Source organism: Lithobates pipiens, unplaced genomic scaffold (genome assembly GCF_037356315.1).
Source record: "Lithobates pipiens isolate NorthernLeopardFrog02 unplaced genomic scaffold, aLitPip1_a1.2 Scaffold_27, whole genome shotgun sequence".
Lineage (NCBI taxonomy): Eukaryota > Metazoa > Chordata > Amphibia > Anura > Ranidae > Lithobates > Lithobates pipiens.
In genome coordinates, this window is record NW_027507788.1 from 48,050,684 (window position 1) to 48,066,271 (window position 15,588).

Here is a 15,588-nt window from a genome sequence, read left to right on the forward strand (position 1 = left end):
GCAAGGGACAAGGAAATTGCAGCATGGTCTGACCATGAAATATCATGTATCTGAGTGGATCTAACCCTCTGCAAAAGCCATTTGTCAGTCAGGAACATATCAATACGTGAATAGGAGCAATGTCTTGTAGAAAAAAAAGTGTAGTCCTGTTCCATAGCGTGATGACATCTCCAGACATCGAAAAGGTCTTTGGTGTGAAAAAGATTAGGTAGAGGTGAAGTCCCGCGTTGGTGAGTTGCTGTGGTGTCCAGATTGTGATCCGCAATGAGGTTAAAGTCCCCTCCAATGAGGAGGTTTCCATATAACATGGAATCAGCCTTTTTGAGAACCCTCTTAATAAATCTCAGTTGGTGGAGGTTAGGAGCGTATAACGTCACTAAGGTGAGGGGCTGGGAATCAAAGTCACCTGTAAGAATGATAAATCTGCCTTTGGCATCGATGAATGATTCCTTAGGAAGGAAAGACACAATGTTTTTGATGGCTATCATGACCCCGCCAGTTTTTTTGTTAGGAGTACATGCTAGAAAGATGTGCGGGAAATCCTTATGCGTACAAGTAGGTGTTTTCATTAGTTGGAAATGAGTCTCTTGAATGAGGAGAATGTCTGCCTTCTGGGTTTGAGCCTCCCGCCATAATGAAAAGCGTTTGGCAGGGTGGTTCAGACCGCGCACGTTAAGGGATAAACACTTAATGTTCATTGGGGCGGTGCGGGAAAAGTTTGTAATGTAGCAGATGCAGGGTACTCACTGCGTCTTCCGTTTGTCAAAGCAAGAAAGGGTGCCAGCAGTTCATTCTTATGTGTAGTCAAGTTCCAGGCATGTGGTCCACCGTGTCCAGATAGGGAAAACGAAAAGAAAATACAAACACATGAGGTAAAAACAAGTAACTGTAGCATAGTAAAAAAGGATCTTACAACTGATCCGCGTGCAGACATGGCTGCTGAACTGAACATTAGGGTGATCGGAGACTGATAAAAGACTCCGTCAGCCAGAGAGACATAACGTGAAAGTCAGAAGTTGTTCAGGAGCCGCTCCCGGCCTGATGTTTGCTGTGACGTCTACGTGTGACTAACTGCCATTCCTCCCTGAGGTGGGAAGGTTGTGGTGGGTGGATTGAGACTGGGTGTGGGTCATGCAGGATTCCCCATTGTGTCAGGGTTGCTATGCCATCCTCCAAGATGTTGACGGATCTTGTAACCCCATTGTACGTGATTACCAGTGTAGCAGGATATTTCCACTTATGTGGAATTTTGTGGTTCCTTAAAGCTTTGGTGATGGTAGCTAGATTACGCCTTCTCTGCAGAGTGTGTCTTGAGAGATCCAGAAGGATTATCAAGTCAGCATACTGAGGAGGTATATTGTCAGGGTTGCGAGCTGCTTGAAAGATCTGTTCCTTAACGTGGTAAAAGTGAATCCGCAGGAGAGTGTCTCTAGGCGTACCTTCTGGTAAAAAGGAGGGTTTAGGGATCCTGTGTATGCGGTCCACTATTAAGTCTTGTGCAGTCAGGTTAGGCAGTAGAGAGGAAAATAGCGTTTGAGCGTATTGTAAAAGTTGCTGTGCAGGGACCGATTCGGGTATACCACGCAATTTAATATTGTTGCGTCTACTGCGGTCTTTAAGGTCAGCGACCTTATCCTTTAACCAAGCTATGTCCTCTCCCTGTGCTGAATGTGCGTCCACCATTACGTTATAGGTTGTGGAGAAATCCTCCATCCTGCTCTCAACTCTGTCCATCCTGACTCCCATAGCTTGCACTTCCCTGTGACATTGATTAATGCCTTGTACCAAATCACTGTGAAGAGCTGACCGAAGGGAAATCAACATTTCTTTCAGTACTGTGTCAGAAATCGGCTGGTCAGTTGTGGGAAAGTTAGCTATGGGATCTGGGGCCTGCGTGTGTGAGGCCTGTGCAGCCTGCATGCCTGAGGTAGCGCTTACCTCCATGTCTTGTTGTCTGTCAGGGGAGAGCAGTCTAGGCTTAGATTTGGCCGGGCTCCTTGTCGTGGGACTCGGCGTTCCTGAAGATGGATCGCTTCGGATATCGGCGTGTCCTTTGGACAGGAGGGAGCCTCCTCCGATCGTGTTGCTGCTGTGTGTGGCCTGTGGCTTCGCGTCGTGAGGGCTCCGTCCGCCGCCATTTTGTGGAGATCCACGGGCTTTCGCCACGAAGAACTGAGCCATCTTCTGCGGTTGGATCACGTTCTTCCGTCGCCTAGACATGTCTCCGCCGATCGTTCCGTAGGTTCGGAGGTGTTTTGTCGGCTGGTGCGCTCTGATGCGGCGAGGTCTCTCTGGAGGACGAACGGAGCTCCGGAATCAAGCGTCCATCTTGGAGCTCGTTCGCCACGCCCCCCCGCTATTTTTAATTTCTTGAATAACATACAAATATTATCCCCATCTTTTGCTGTGGCTTACTGCAAGCATAGCTTACTAATAAATCATCCCCGGGTGTCAAGTAGGCTAGCTATGCTACTGCCAGATACAAAGGAAAAGTGTACGTCGTCAGCCATTATAATAGAGAATATTTTAGGTGTATGTATGGAAATTTAAATATAAATACTCACCAGTGATGAAAGTTCTGTTTGGATGATACTGGTAATCAATTCATCCAGAAAATCATGAAGAGTGCTCTCCATAAGGTGATCGCCTACAAAATCTTGTACCTCCATTTTAAGTGCATGATTGCAAAGTTCCTTCAATAACTCATTTATTAATTCATCCAGGAAAAGTTGTGAAAAATATGTGAGTGATCCTCTGCTAATAAGAAAGTTTAAATGTCAGTGTTTGATGATCCAGTCAATATGCTGAATGGGAGCATTCAACATAATAGTAATTAATTTAAAGGGACCTTTTTTGATTTGCTTTACACACACACTTAAAGACATGACATAGATTTAAATGCGTACCAACGATTAAAATGGAGAAAGGGGGGATGTGGCTGGAAAAACCTCAATAAATACGGCACCTCATCCCCATTACTGGATTTATTGTGTAAAGGGGAAGAAAGGGAGGAGGAAAGGGATTATCGCGGTGCCAAAGACTACAAGTACACTGTGTATATATAAAAAATATATTTAACAGTATAGTTTTATTTAAATGACAAAAGTGCAAAAACACTGAACAAATACACACAATATGACATAACAAAAATTAATGCAATGGGTACAAGGAAATTGATTATTCAACTATTGAGCAACCAAAAAGAACCCCACAGGCATAGATCTTGTGTTAGCCCGTGATTTGTTTCTATGGTTACGCAAATTTTACATCAGCCCCTTGACTGGGTAAACCTGTTTGGCAATTTGCTTTCATTGCAAATATAGGTGAGATTTTTGTCTTGTTTTTTGTTGCACCCTAGTGTGCTGTATTAATGACTGTGCACTGTTGTTTGTGGAGGATCATTGGTATGAGTTTTTCTTTTCTTTTTTCTTTTTAGACTTTCTGACAGATTCAATTGGCTGCAGTCCCTATCCCCAGGGATCTTCTATTCATTCTACACCTGTTTCTTAGACATGTGCAAAAGGAAAAAATTTGTTTAGTTTAGTTTCGTTTTAACTTGTTAATTCATTAATTTCATTTAGTTATATTCGTTAACTTCCTTAAATTCGTTTTCGGATTTCGTTTAATTTTCTACCGAATTCAAAAAATCGGCCACATTCGAAAATATTTCAACCAAATTCGAAAATATTTCTATCGGATTCGAAATGATTTCAACATGATTCGACATTATTTCAACCACATTCGAAAATATTTTGTGACCCGACTTTAGGGCCATGTATCTCGGGGTCACTTGGAGCTAGAAATTTGGAAATGTTGTAGTGCTAGTACTATTGTGTCTGCATACCAAATTTGGGGTTTCTAACTATAAGTGACCCCGAGATATGTGACCCCAAAATCGGGTCGCAAAATGTCATTCTTTGCTCTAATAACTAATAACATTTTGCGACCCGATTTTGGGGCCACATATCTCGGGGTCACTTATAGCTAGAAACCCCAAATTTGGTATGCAAACACAATAATACTAGCACTACAACATGTCCAAATATGAAGTGTCTAGCATGCGGTTGAAATAATGTCGAATCATGTTGAAATCATTTCGAATGCAGTTGAAATAATGTCGAATCATGTTGAAATAATTTCAAATGCATTCGAAATTATTTCAACATGATTCGACATTATTTCAACCACATTCGAAAATATTTTGTGACCCGACTTTAGGGCCATGTATCTTGGGGTCACTTGGTGCTAGAAACTCCAAATTTGGATATGTTGTAGTGCTAGTACTATTGTGTTTGAAATCATTTCGAATTCAGTTGAAATAATGTCGAATCATGTTGAAATAATTTCGAATGCGGTTTAAATAATTTCGAATCATGTCGAACTCATTCGTTATATTTCTTTCGTATTCGTTGTAATTTGTTATTTTTTTTATTCGGACATTTGGATGCATCCGAATGTCCGAAAGATGCAAAATTCGGCCGAATTTCGATTCGTTACGAAAGGAATTGCACAAGCCTACTGTTTCTCAGTGCCCCTGCTTTAACATTGATTTTTGTGTGTAATTGTAAGTACCGGTAATTGAGGCTATGCTTGTCCCTTCTAATTTTGGGATTTTTTTCTATCCTAAAAAATATACAATAATCAATGAACATCATATTTTATTGTTAGGTTTTTATTTGCCCTCTGCAGCAATAGACGCGGCGTCTAGTCGGGAGTGCCTGTCGGGTTATTGGGGGCCTCCTTCCCCCCACTCCTGTGGCCTCTGCGAGTTGAGGGTATGTACTGCTGGTGCTTCTTCTGATTTAGTGGCTTCTATGGGGGGGGGGGGGGGGTGTTTGACCGTGCCATGCATTCTGAATTGAGACTATTATGTTTTTGAAGTAAATTGTTCTGTTGTTTACCCTTACCTTGTCCTTTTTTGTTAATTTTAGTACAGGCAGATATAATTTCCATGAGGAAGCCAATGGTTTGGCGAAACATGTAGGAGCTGATATCTCAAATCATAGCCTAACACAAGATCTATGCCTATGGGGTTCTTTTTTGTTGTTTAATAGTTGAATAATCAATTTCCTCGTACCTATTGCATTATCTTTTGTTATGTCATATTGTGTGTATTTGTTCTGTGTTTTTGTGCTTTTGTCATTTATATAAAACTATACTGTTAAATATATTTTTTTTATATATACACAGTATCCTTGTAGTCTTTGGCACTGCAATAATCCCTTTCCTCCTCCCTTTCTTCCCCTTTACACAATAAATTGAGTACCAAAGATTGTCCAAAGAGTCTTTACTATCAGACACCATGGGTATTTTTATAAAGCAGTAAATGTGACATTTACCAAACATTCACTACATCCGAATCTTCCTGGTGCAGCATGTGTTCTAAATTATATTGATTAATTCACTTGCAGTAAATGTTTGGTGAATGCCACATTTACTGCTTTAGTTTACTAAGATACAGGTGGATGTTGATACCTGGCATTCTAGGTTGCTAAGGATGCAGGCAGCTCAGTTGATGGGACGCAGACTGGTTCTGCTGCCTAGCATCCTTGTTATGCAGGGATAAAAGTGTAAATTTACACTATATGCTGTATGCATGTAAATGCTTGCACAAATATTTACATGCATAAAGTATTAACCACTTGACCTCCAGAAGGTTTTATCCTCTTCATGACCAGTGCACTTTTTGCTTTTCAGCGCTGCTTTGCAGGGATAAGAAACAGGTAGATCGCTGATCTGTGTACAAAGCCCTGTGTGTATGTAAACAGGTCTCAGTTATAGATCATTGGTTGGGACCTGTTGACAAAGTGTAGCCAAAGACAGCTTGAATTAGCATTATGCGCACACCCCTAACCTGGAACAGGCTGGATGATGTACATGTATGTGACCCAGCATCCTGTGCCGCCCGCCTGCAGTAAATGTACTGTGGGTGGGCAGCAAGCAGGAAAATACAGTCCATACTCAGAACTGTGGATTCAGATTTTTCTTTTGTTTTCCAGGTTACAGAGCTGAACGCAGCATAATTTGTGCCTATGTGTATGTCCATTATAACAGCAGTGGCTGCAAAAGTGCAATTTTTATGTAAAAATCTCTCATCACTTGAGTTTCTGAGATATATTTACAAACAACTGTAATATACACTATATTACCAAAAGTATTGGGACACCTGCCTTTATACGCACATGAACTTTAATGTCAACCCAGTGTTAGTCCGTAGGGTTCAATATTGAGTTGGCCCACCCTTTGCAGCTATAACAGCTTCAACTCTTCTGGGAAGGCTATCCACAAGGGTTAGGAGTGTGTCTATGGGAATGTTTGACCATTCTTCCAGAAGCACATTTGTAAGGCCGGGCACTGATGTGAATGAGAAGGCATGGCTTGCAGTTTCCGCTCTAATTCATCCTAAGAGTGTTCTATCGGGTTAAGACTAGGACTCTGTACAGGCCAGTCAAGTTCCTCCACTCCAAACTCGCTCATCCATGTCTTTATGGACCTTGCTTTGTGCACTGGTGCACAGTCATGTTGGAACAGGCAGGGGCCATCCCCAAACTGTTCCCACAAAGTTGGGAGCATGAAATTGTCCAAAATGTCTTGGTATGCTGACACCTTAAGAGTTCCCTTCACTGGAACTAAGGGGCCAAGCCCAACCCCTGAAGAAAAACCTCACCCAATAACCCACCCTCCACCAAATGATTTGGACCAGTGCAATAAGCAAGGTCCATAAAGACATGGATGAGCAAGTTTGGGGTGGATGAATTTGACTGGCATGCACAGAGTCCTGACCTTGACAGAAAACTTTGGAATTAATTTGAGTGGAGACTGCGAGTCAGACTTTTTCGTCCACATCAGTGCCTGACCTCACAAATGCGCTTCTGGAAGAATGGTCAAACAATCCCATAGACACACTCCTAAACCTTGTAGGCAGCCTTCCCAGAAGAGTTAAAGCTGATATAGCTGCAAAGGGTGGGCCACCTCAATATTGAACACTATAGACTAAGACTGGGATGCCATTAAAGTTCATGTGCATGTAAAGGCAGGCATCCCAATACTTTTGGTAATATAGTGTGTTAATTGGTTGGAGTCAGATTTTATGCCTGACTCCAGTAAAACTAAACTCTCCCTTGCTTCAGCAGTTGATTGTCCCTTGGTGGCCTCATGTTCAATGCAGGACTATGGATCCTGTATCAGTCTTTATGACAGGACCATAGTACAAAAAAAGTCTTCAGGGAAAAGGCGCAGGTAAGTAAAAAGTGATCTTCCCATTTTCCTAGGACAGTTATCCCTTGCAGTGAGGGAGGAGGGGGGATTTTTTACTTTCCTGAAGTCTTAAGGCTGGGTTCACACTTGTATGATCACAGACATTGCATGTGATTGGCACCGCATTGCTGTGCTGAGCACATGCAATGTCTGTGCGATGCGAATTCAGCCATACAAATTGTATGGCTGAAAATGCATCGCATACACACCCAAATGGTGCAGGACAATTTTTGGTCTGCAATGGAATTGAATCGCATGGGTGTTCACACCTATGCAATCTGATTCCTGCACCATTGGACAGTTTGCACTATGATCTGGGGGTGTCATTAATTTTACATTGACACCCCCAGTGGTTCGCAGATGTCAGTGTGAACCAGTGTGCGATTCAGGTACAATGCAGGAACTGCGAATCACAGTTTTTCCCGCATCGCACCAGAGTGAACCGATGTTTATTTTTCGAATACTGTCCCTTGTCGGATAGTGTCCGCCCTGTACTGCACTTGCACAGTACGGAAAACAAGGAGACGCCGAAAGTCTCCGAAGATGAATGGCGCCTGCGCACTGAGTCCAGGTTCAAGCCCCACCATCCAAGTGGACACGGAGTTAGAATAAAAAATTGCCGAGCGAATTGAGGCCGTGTCCGAAGCGTGGCGAGCAAAGCGAGCCCCCGAGGGGCCGTCTTACTAACTGCTACCGCATGTCCACCTGGATGGTGGGGCTTCAACCTGGACTCAGTGGGCAGCCGCCGTTCATCTTCGGAGACTTTCGGAGTCTCCTTGTCCTCCATACTGCGCAAGAACTGCGCCTGCACAGTATGGGGCGGACACTATTCAATGGGGGGACAGTTTTTGGCAGAACACCGGAACTAACAAATGTTATTCTGTAAACAAACTGAGATTTATAGTCAACTGCTGAAATAGATTGGCGACTGCAGACACATTTATTTAAACAATGTGTTTCCCTGTAGTCCACATATATTAGAATAATTGAAATAATGTATACTGTAACTGACACAGATATATTTTATTTCTGTATTGATCGGTTTTAGGAAAAATGCAACGACTTGTCATTCATAGATGTTTGTTTCATAAATAAATAATTATCTTTAAGGCTAGTGCACACCATAAGCAGTCCAGTGCATTTTTTTTCTGCATCAAAAACGCATCGAAAGTAGGTTATATGGTTTTCAATGGCATAGTTTACACCAGTGCTTGCAGTTCCAATGTGCCCAGTTCCAGAAAAAAAAAGTAGAACATGCTGCATTTTTCCTGCACTGGACTGTACTGGAATGCTGTAAAATGCATTAAAAATGCACTGGAACGCACCTAAACGCAACAAAAAATGCACTGAAAAACACATGTCCTTAAATAAAAAATCGATTATATTATCATTATCTATTATAATGACTGGCACAATATATGAGGTAAAGTATTGCCACAGATACACACCCTGATGTGATCAATGATTTTGATAGCTTTGTGCCATGATATTTCTTTGTTGGCATCCATGAGATCTGTAAAGAATAGAAATAGTTTTCAAATATTTTTCAATTTTTCATTTTCAAGTTATAAGGAAAGGATAAAATATACCTACAGTAAATTATTTGGGTAAAAACCCTTTATCATAAACATGAAAGAAAAATAAATCATAAACGGAAATAAATATATTATTCTGCCTGCCACCCAGCTGTCATGAAATATATAAATCAGGTTGCTGATTTCCGCTTTATAAATGCCACCAAATAAGAATGTCTTTGCTTCAATATCCTGAAAAAAAAAAAAAAATCTTTATCTACAAGAAAAGAACGTAATGAAAGGAAGTTACTAACACCGGAGCAGAAGTAATCTGCAGCAGGCATCCACCACAACCACTCAGCTTCTAGCTTTCATTTTTAAAACGTACCTGAACAAACTGAAGTTAGAAGCTGATAGGTTACTATGAACAGCACAGATTCTGTCTGCTCCATTTTAAGAAACCCCCCCAATCTGTGCACTCGCTGTGAACGGTTGGACGGAAAATGTCCGATCGGACCGTGTTGTGGGATAATCCGACCGTGTGTGGGCTTCATCTTTTTTTTTCCGTCGGAATATCCGACCAACAAAGTTTGAGAGCTGGATATAAAATTTTACGAAAACATGATCTGATTGGACTTTGATAGTTTGCAGAGAATTCCGATCGGACAAAGTGCCACGCATGCTCAGATCAAATTCCTAGACCAAAGCTATTGGCTACTAGCCTGAGCGTAGTCCCGTCATAACAAAATAACGTCACCACATTCCGAACGATCGGATTTTCCGACAACTTTGTCCGACCGTGTGTATACAACACCAGTTTCGGACAAAATCCGTCGGAAAAAATCCGACGGATTTTGTTGTCGGAATGTCCGACCATGTGTATAGTGGCTAAAACTACTAAATAGTTAAATAATTGCATATATCAAACTTCACAATAGTAATGCCATGTACACACGATTGGAATTTTGGTCGGAAAAAGCTCTGATGGTTTTCCCGATGGAATTCTGACAGGATTTCGCTCAAGCTGTCTTGCATACACACGGTCACACCAAATTGCGACCATCAAGAAAGCGGTGTTGTACAACACGTACGATGGAACTAGAAAAAGGAAGTTCAATGGCCAGTAGCCAATAGCTTTCGTCTCGTAGTTTAATCTGAGCATGCGTGAGGTTGTTGCGCATCGGAAATTGCATACACACAAATGCATTTTTGGATAGGAACTTTTTCTGACCAAAACAAATTGAGAACATGCTCTCAATCTTTTGCTGGCCAAAATTCGGAGCACAGTTATGACACAGAAGAACTTTCATATAAACCCTTAGCATAGAACACATTTCTTGCACATGGATTGACTTGATTTCAATTTTTAATCTATCTGCTTATGAAGTAAAAATCATATATATTTAATTATGAAATTTTTTGCACTTGGCACTTCATGGGGAATGTTTATAATGTAAATATTCATACATAAATTGCGCCATATATTTTGTTATTAACTTGGTAGTGGATATACGTATGATATTGGAAGGTATCAAATGAAATTATTAGAATTTTTGGTTCACATGGGACACTTTTAACTTATTTGGCAATGTGATTATTTGAGATTTTTGATGCTGAAAGCAGTACAATTGTTTTATATTGTAGATCTGTAATTCCAATGCCACGTACACACAGACTGTATGGCGTACTTAGTCCATGGAAACACATTTCAGCGGACAGTCCGCTCGTGTGTGGGCTTCAGTGGACTTTTTCAGCGTGCAGTCCGGCGTACTAAGAATTTCGGATTTTTCGAAATTCTGTCCGTCGTACTTTGGTTTCAGCGGACAATCCGCTCGTCAGTAGGCTAGTTCGACGGACTAAGAATGGCGCATGCCCAGAAAGGATTTACACGGCGGAAGGGTGCTTTGCTGTGTATTGGACTTCCTATTTCTAGTCCCGTCGTACGTGCTGTACACGTCATTGCGCAAGCTTTCGATGGACTGTTTGGGTATCCGTGTGTGGTCAAGTCCGTTCAGTGGAAAGTACGACGGATTGTCCGTCGGATTGTATGACGAACTAAGTACGCCATACAGTCCGCTCGTGTGTACGCGGCATTAGGAATAACTCACTTAAATCTGTCCAAACAAGAGTCTAGTAGACATCCCAGGTATGATAAAGAAACACAAAATCATACATTATAATATAATAAAGAAGTATAAATAATTATTACAAATAATAATATATTACTAATAAAATGTATTCAATAATTTAATCAAATCAAAAACACAGAAATTTGCTCAGTTGCAGAATTGTTGCTGTCATTACTTTCAGTGTTTGATGATGGATGTTCGCTAACCCTCAATTCTGCCAGTGAATCTAATTTATTATCGTTGTTTTCTAGCTGGTCTAAAAATGCTTTTAATGTAATGGGACAGTTTTTGGTTGCTATGGACAATCTCCAGTTTCCAGACAGAAAGAACAGTATTTATAATATAAAACTGCATGCAGGGCATTGGACAGAGCTCTAGGGACAAAAGGGAGATGAAATAATTTGATACAGTACTGTAATCTGTAAGATCTGTACTGTATGTAATGTGTGTTTTTAACTTTTAAAATTTGGCGCCGTGCTCCGTCCTTGTGCTTCGATAGATCGATTGGAGGACAGCTCGCTCACACAGCGGGGAGACATCGCAGGATCCTGGGGACAAGGCCAGTAACTTTGCCTGGATCCTGCAGTGCGATCCTGAGTGTGGCTCGGGGTTACCGCTTTTGGTACTGAAAATTCACCCAGAATACCGCCAGGGAGGTTAAGAGAAAGTGCCTTATTATTTTTGAGAGCGAGAGAGAGAGAGAGGAGCGGCACCACTCTGAGTGGAGTATGTCAGTTAAAATTCAATGTTTAATAAAAGTAAGATCAACTCACATTTTAACCTGATGAAGGATCAACCATGCTCCGAATGCAAGCTCGACCAGGCCTCCCATCCAGCACCGCTGATGTGCTTGTTGTGTAACTGTCTTCAGCCTCAGAGACTCAGGAACCACCAGAGCCGCCGGAAAATACTGACTACCACCGCTGCCCAGCTGGACTGCAGGAGCCCAAGCTACTTATGCCATGCACAGTATATCTCACCAAAATGTGAGTTGATCTTACTTTTATTAAACTTTGAATTTTAACCGACATACTACAGTCAGAGTGGTGCCGCTCCTCTCCCTCTCTCTCTCACCCATATCCACAGAGTGGCTTCTGCTCTCTACAGCTGGCTGTACACACTGAAACAGACCAGAACCCCTAAACCCTGGTCTGGTCTCAGCAATGAATGAACTTTGTCTACTGGCACACCTGGACCTTGGAACTATTTCCATATCTCACTAGCTGCGTTTCTACCACTCCATCTTTTTTAATTTTAATCTCTGCATTATTATTTTTATAGCCTGTTACTACTGTTCTCATGAAAGGTGGACATATCTGCCTATCGGGTAGATAAATCATATATCTTTGAACGTGTATTCAAACTGTAGCCTGCTTAAATAATTTGTAATAAAACCATATTTGCCATTCTGAAGCTTCCCTCCAACACTTTGCATATTATTTTATATATACTGCAATTCTGTACTCCCTCCACTGAGTCTGGCTGCAACCATTTTAACTTTGGGCAGCTGAATCTGCTGCCTGTTCACTTTCTGGATTTACACAGACATACAGAGGCACACCTCCAGCTCTGCAGCTCTCATTGGCCCTCTTATGACTCACCCCCCTCCCTTCCTGGTAAACTCTCATGAAAGTAAGAGAGCTGTGCATGATGTCATAAGCCTAGGCTTTTTACCAGACAAGAAACAGGAAGTGGGCTGTATAAGATGTTTACTGGCAGAAAAAAAATCTATCCAAAGTTAAAACAACAATCGCAGATGATTTAATAGATGGAAAGTTGAAAAAAATGACTGAAGTTCCACTTTAATATAGCTGTATCTGCACTACAGCACTTCAGTGAATAAACATGAAATATGCAGAAAGGCTTAGAGATTATAAATTAGTTGTTACCAAATTGCGATTCTTACCTTGGAAGGATTATTTGTTAATGCCTCAATAACCACATCTGGAAGTATCTCATCCCGCAAGATCTCAGACACTAGAGACTCCACAAAATCCCATGCAAAATGTTGGTTTTCTACAAAGTATTTATTTAAACCCTGATCCTAAAAACAGCAGTAGAAAATAAAGAAAGCTCAAATACATTCCATTTATTTTTGAAATGTTGTAAGTTTTAAATATTCTGTGTTTATTGATTCAAAAAGGTCAAATTGATAGATTAAGGTAATGACTGCTATTCTTCACTGGAACTAATAGAACTTTACTAATAAATATTTATCATTGACCATTCATAATTCATGTTTCAAAACTGTCAATCAGCAGATGATAAAACACGTGCATGCAAAAGATGAATGAATGTATTCACAAAGTTTGAGGTTTGACCTGAATCACACAAATTTCCAGCCTGCAAATATTGAAAACTATCTACTGGTAATTAATGCTGGAAAAATGTTGTCTTTATTCGTTTCAACCATTTTTTTTAAATAACAGAAAATGGAGAAAAAAAAAATAACAGCATGATATACCCCTGAAGGAAATTTATTAGCTCGGCACTAGGGATGAGCCGAACACCCCCCGGTTTGTTTCGTACCAGAACCTTCAAACGGACCTAAAATTCGTACGAACTTTAGAACCCTATTAAAGTCTATGGGACTCGAACGTTTGAAATCAATAGTGCTAATTTTAAAGGCTAATATGCAAGCTATGCAACAGACAACACCAGCAATAAGGTGTATACTGTGCTGGAGGCACACAACACCCACTTTAATGCTGGTGTTATCTAATACAGGCATCTGCAGGAGTTAAAGGGTAGATACAGGTGTATACTGTGCTGGAGGCACACAACACCCACTAACTCCTGCAGATGGCTCTATTAGAGAACAGCATTAAAGGGTAGATACAGGTGTATACTGCGCTGGAGGCACACAACACCCACTAACTCCTGCAGATGGCTCTATTAGAGAACAGCATTAAAGGGTAGATACAGGTGTATACTGCGCTGGAGGCACACAACACCCACTAACTCCTGCAGCTGGCTGAGAAAAGAACATACTGTCCCTGCCTATCTAGCACTTTCCCTGCATGCCAACACACTACACAAGGCCGCCGCGCTGGCGGCCTTATATAGTGTGGGGCGTGTACTAAACCCTGCCTGTGACCAATTATGGCTCTCCTCGCTGCCGGCGTTGTGATTGCCCAAGCGTGCGGGGTCACAGTGCATGCTTGGCCAATCATGAGCCAGCAATGCACTGCAATGGCGTAGTGCATTGTGGACCGTTCATGCCACACGAATTTGGTGCGAACTGTCCACAAAGTTCTGAATTCGCCGAACAGACGAACAGCCGATGTTCGAGTCGAACATGCGTTTGAATCGAACACCGAGCTCACCCCTACTCAGCACTAGGGATGAGCTTCGTGTTCGAGTCGAACGTACATTCGACTCGAACATCGGCTGTTCGGTCGTTCGGCGAATTCCGAACGTTTGGGCCGTTCGCGTCAAAATTCGAGTGGCGCGCGCGGACCAAAATGCACTGCAGTGGCGCAGTGCATTGCTGGCGCTATGATTGGCCAAGCATGCACTGTGACCCCGCATGCTTGGCCAATCGTAGCGCCAGCAGCGAGGAGAGCCATGATTGGCCACAGGCATCCTGCCTGTGGCCAATCATAGCTCAGGCTGTGTAGTGCACGCCCCACACTATATAAGGCCACCTTTGAGGCGGCCTCGTGTAGTGTGTTAGCATCTGAAGCAGTGGGTGTTCTGTGTACCTTCAACACAGTACACACCAATCGTTTTTGGCTGATTTCCTATCTTGCTGCTGTGTAGTGGTTGTTGTCTGTGCCCTGACCGCAGTATACACCACTATATTCACCTCACCTATATAGCTAGTGATCTAGCTTTAACCACTTAACAACTGCCCATTGCCGATTAACGGCTTCAGGGCGGTTGTTTAACTCTGAGAGGCCGTTAATTAACGGCCTCCCAGAATTCTGCTCTCGCGCGCCCCCTGGGGCGCGCACTCGAGAGCATCCGTGACCGCCGGGTCCACAGGACCCGGCGCATCACGGATCACGGTAAACGGACGCTCGTCGCAGCCGTTTACCACGTGATCGCTCCGTCAAATGACATGTTATGACGCCGGTTCCTCCCTCCCCTCTCTGTACCGATCGGTACAGCGGAGGGGAAAGAGATCGGTGTCAGCAGCGATGTGGGCTGCATCTGCAGTGCCCACATCGCTGCTCACCGAATTTAACCCCTCAATTCCCTGCCAATACTCTGCAATACCAGTGCATACTCTGCAGTACCCTGCCATTACTCTGCAGTACCCCGCCATTACTCTGCAGTACCCCGCCATTACTCTGCAGTGCAGTACCCTGCCATTACTCTGCAGTACCCTGCCATTACTCTGCAGTACCCCCCATTACTCTGCAGTACCCTGCCATTACTTTGCAGTACCCCCATTACTCTGCAGTACCCCCCAATACTCTGCAGTACCCGCCATTACTCTGCAGTACCCCCCAATACTCTGCAGTACCCGCCATTACTCTGCAGTGCAGTACCCTGTCATTACTCTGCAGTACCCTGCCATTACTCTGCAGTACCCCCCATTACTCTGCAGTAACCCCCATTACTCTGCAGTAACCCCCATTACTCTGCAGTACCCTGCCATTACTCTGCAGTACCCCCCATTACTCTGCAGTAACCCCCATTACTCTGCAGTACCCTGCCATTACTCTGGAGTACCCCCCAAT

General features: G+C 42.6%; 1 protein-coding gene across 3 annotated transcripts in view; it reads right to left on the reverse strand.

Moving 5' to 3' along the window:
* Positions 1-15,588, reverse strand: part of LOC143933862 (uncharacterized) — a 164,861-nt gene that overhangs the window by 32,590 nt on the left and 116,683 nt on the right. For 2 of the 3 annotated variants that reach the window (XM_077456947.1, XM_077456948.1), the window contains 3 exons: positions 12,807-12,944; positions 8,706-8,770; positions 2,565-2,757 (listed from right to left, as the gene is read on the reverse strand). In XM_077456947.1, the coding sequence (XP_077313073.1) occupies positions 2,565-2,757; positions 8,706-8,770; positions 12,807-12,944 (396 nt within the window). The remainder of the gene's footprint in view (positions 1-2,564; positions 2,758-8,705; positions 8,771-12,806; positions 12,945-15,588) is intronic. The other variant, XM_077456949.1, reaches the window with a different exon arrangement.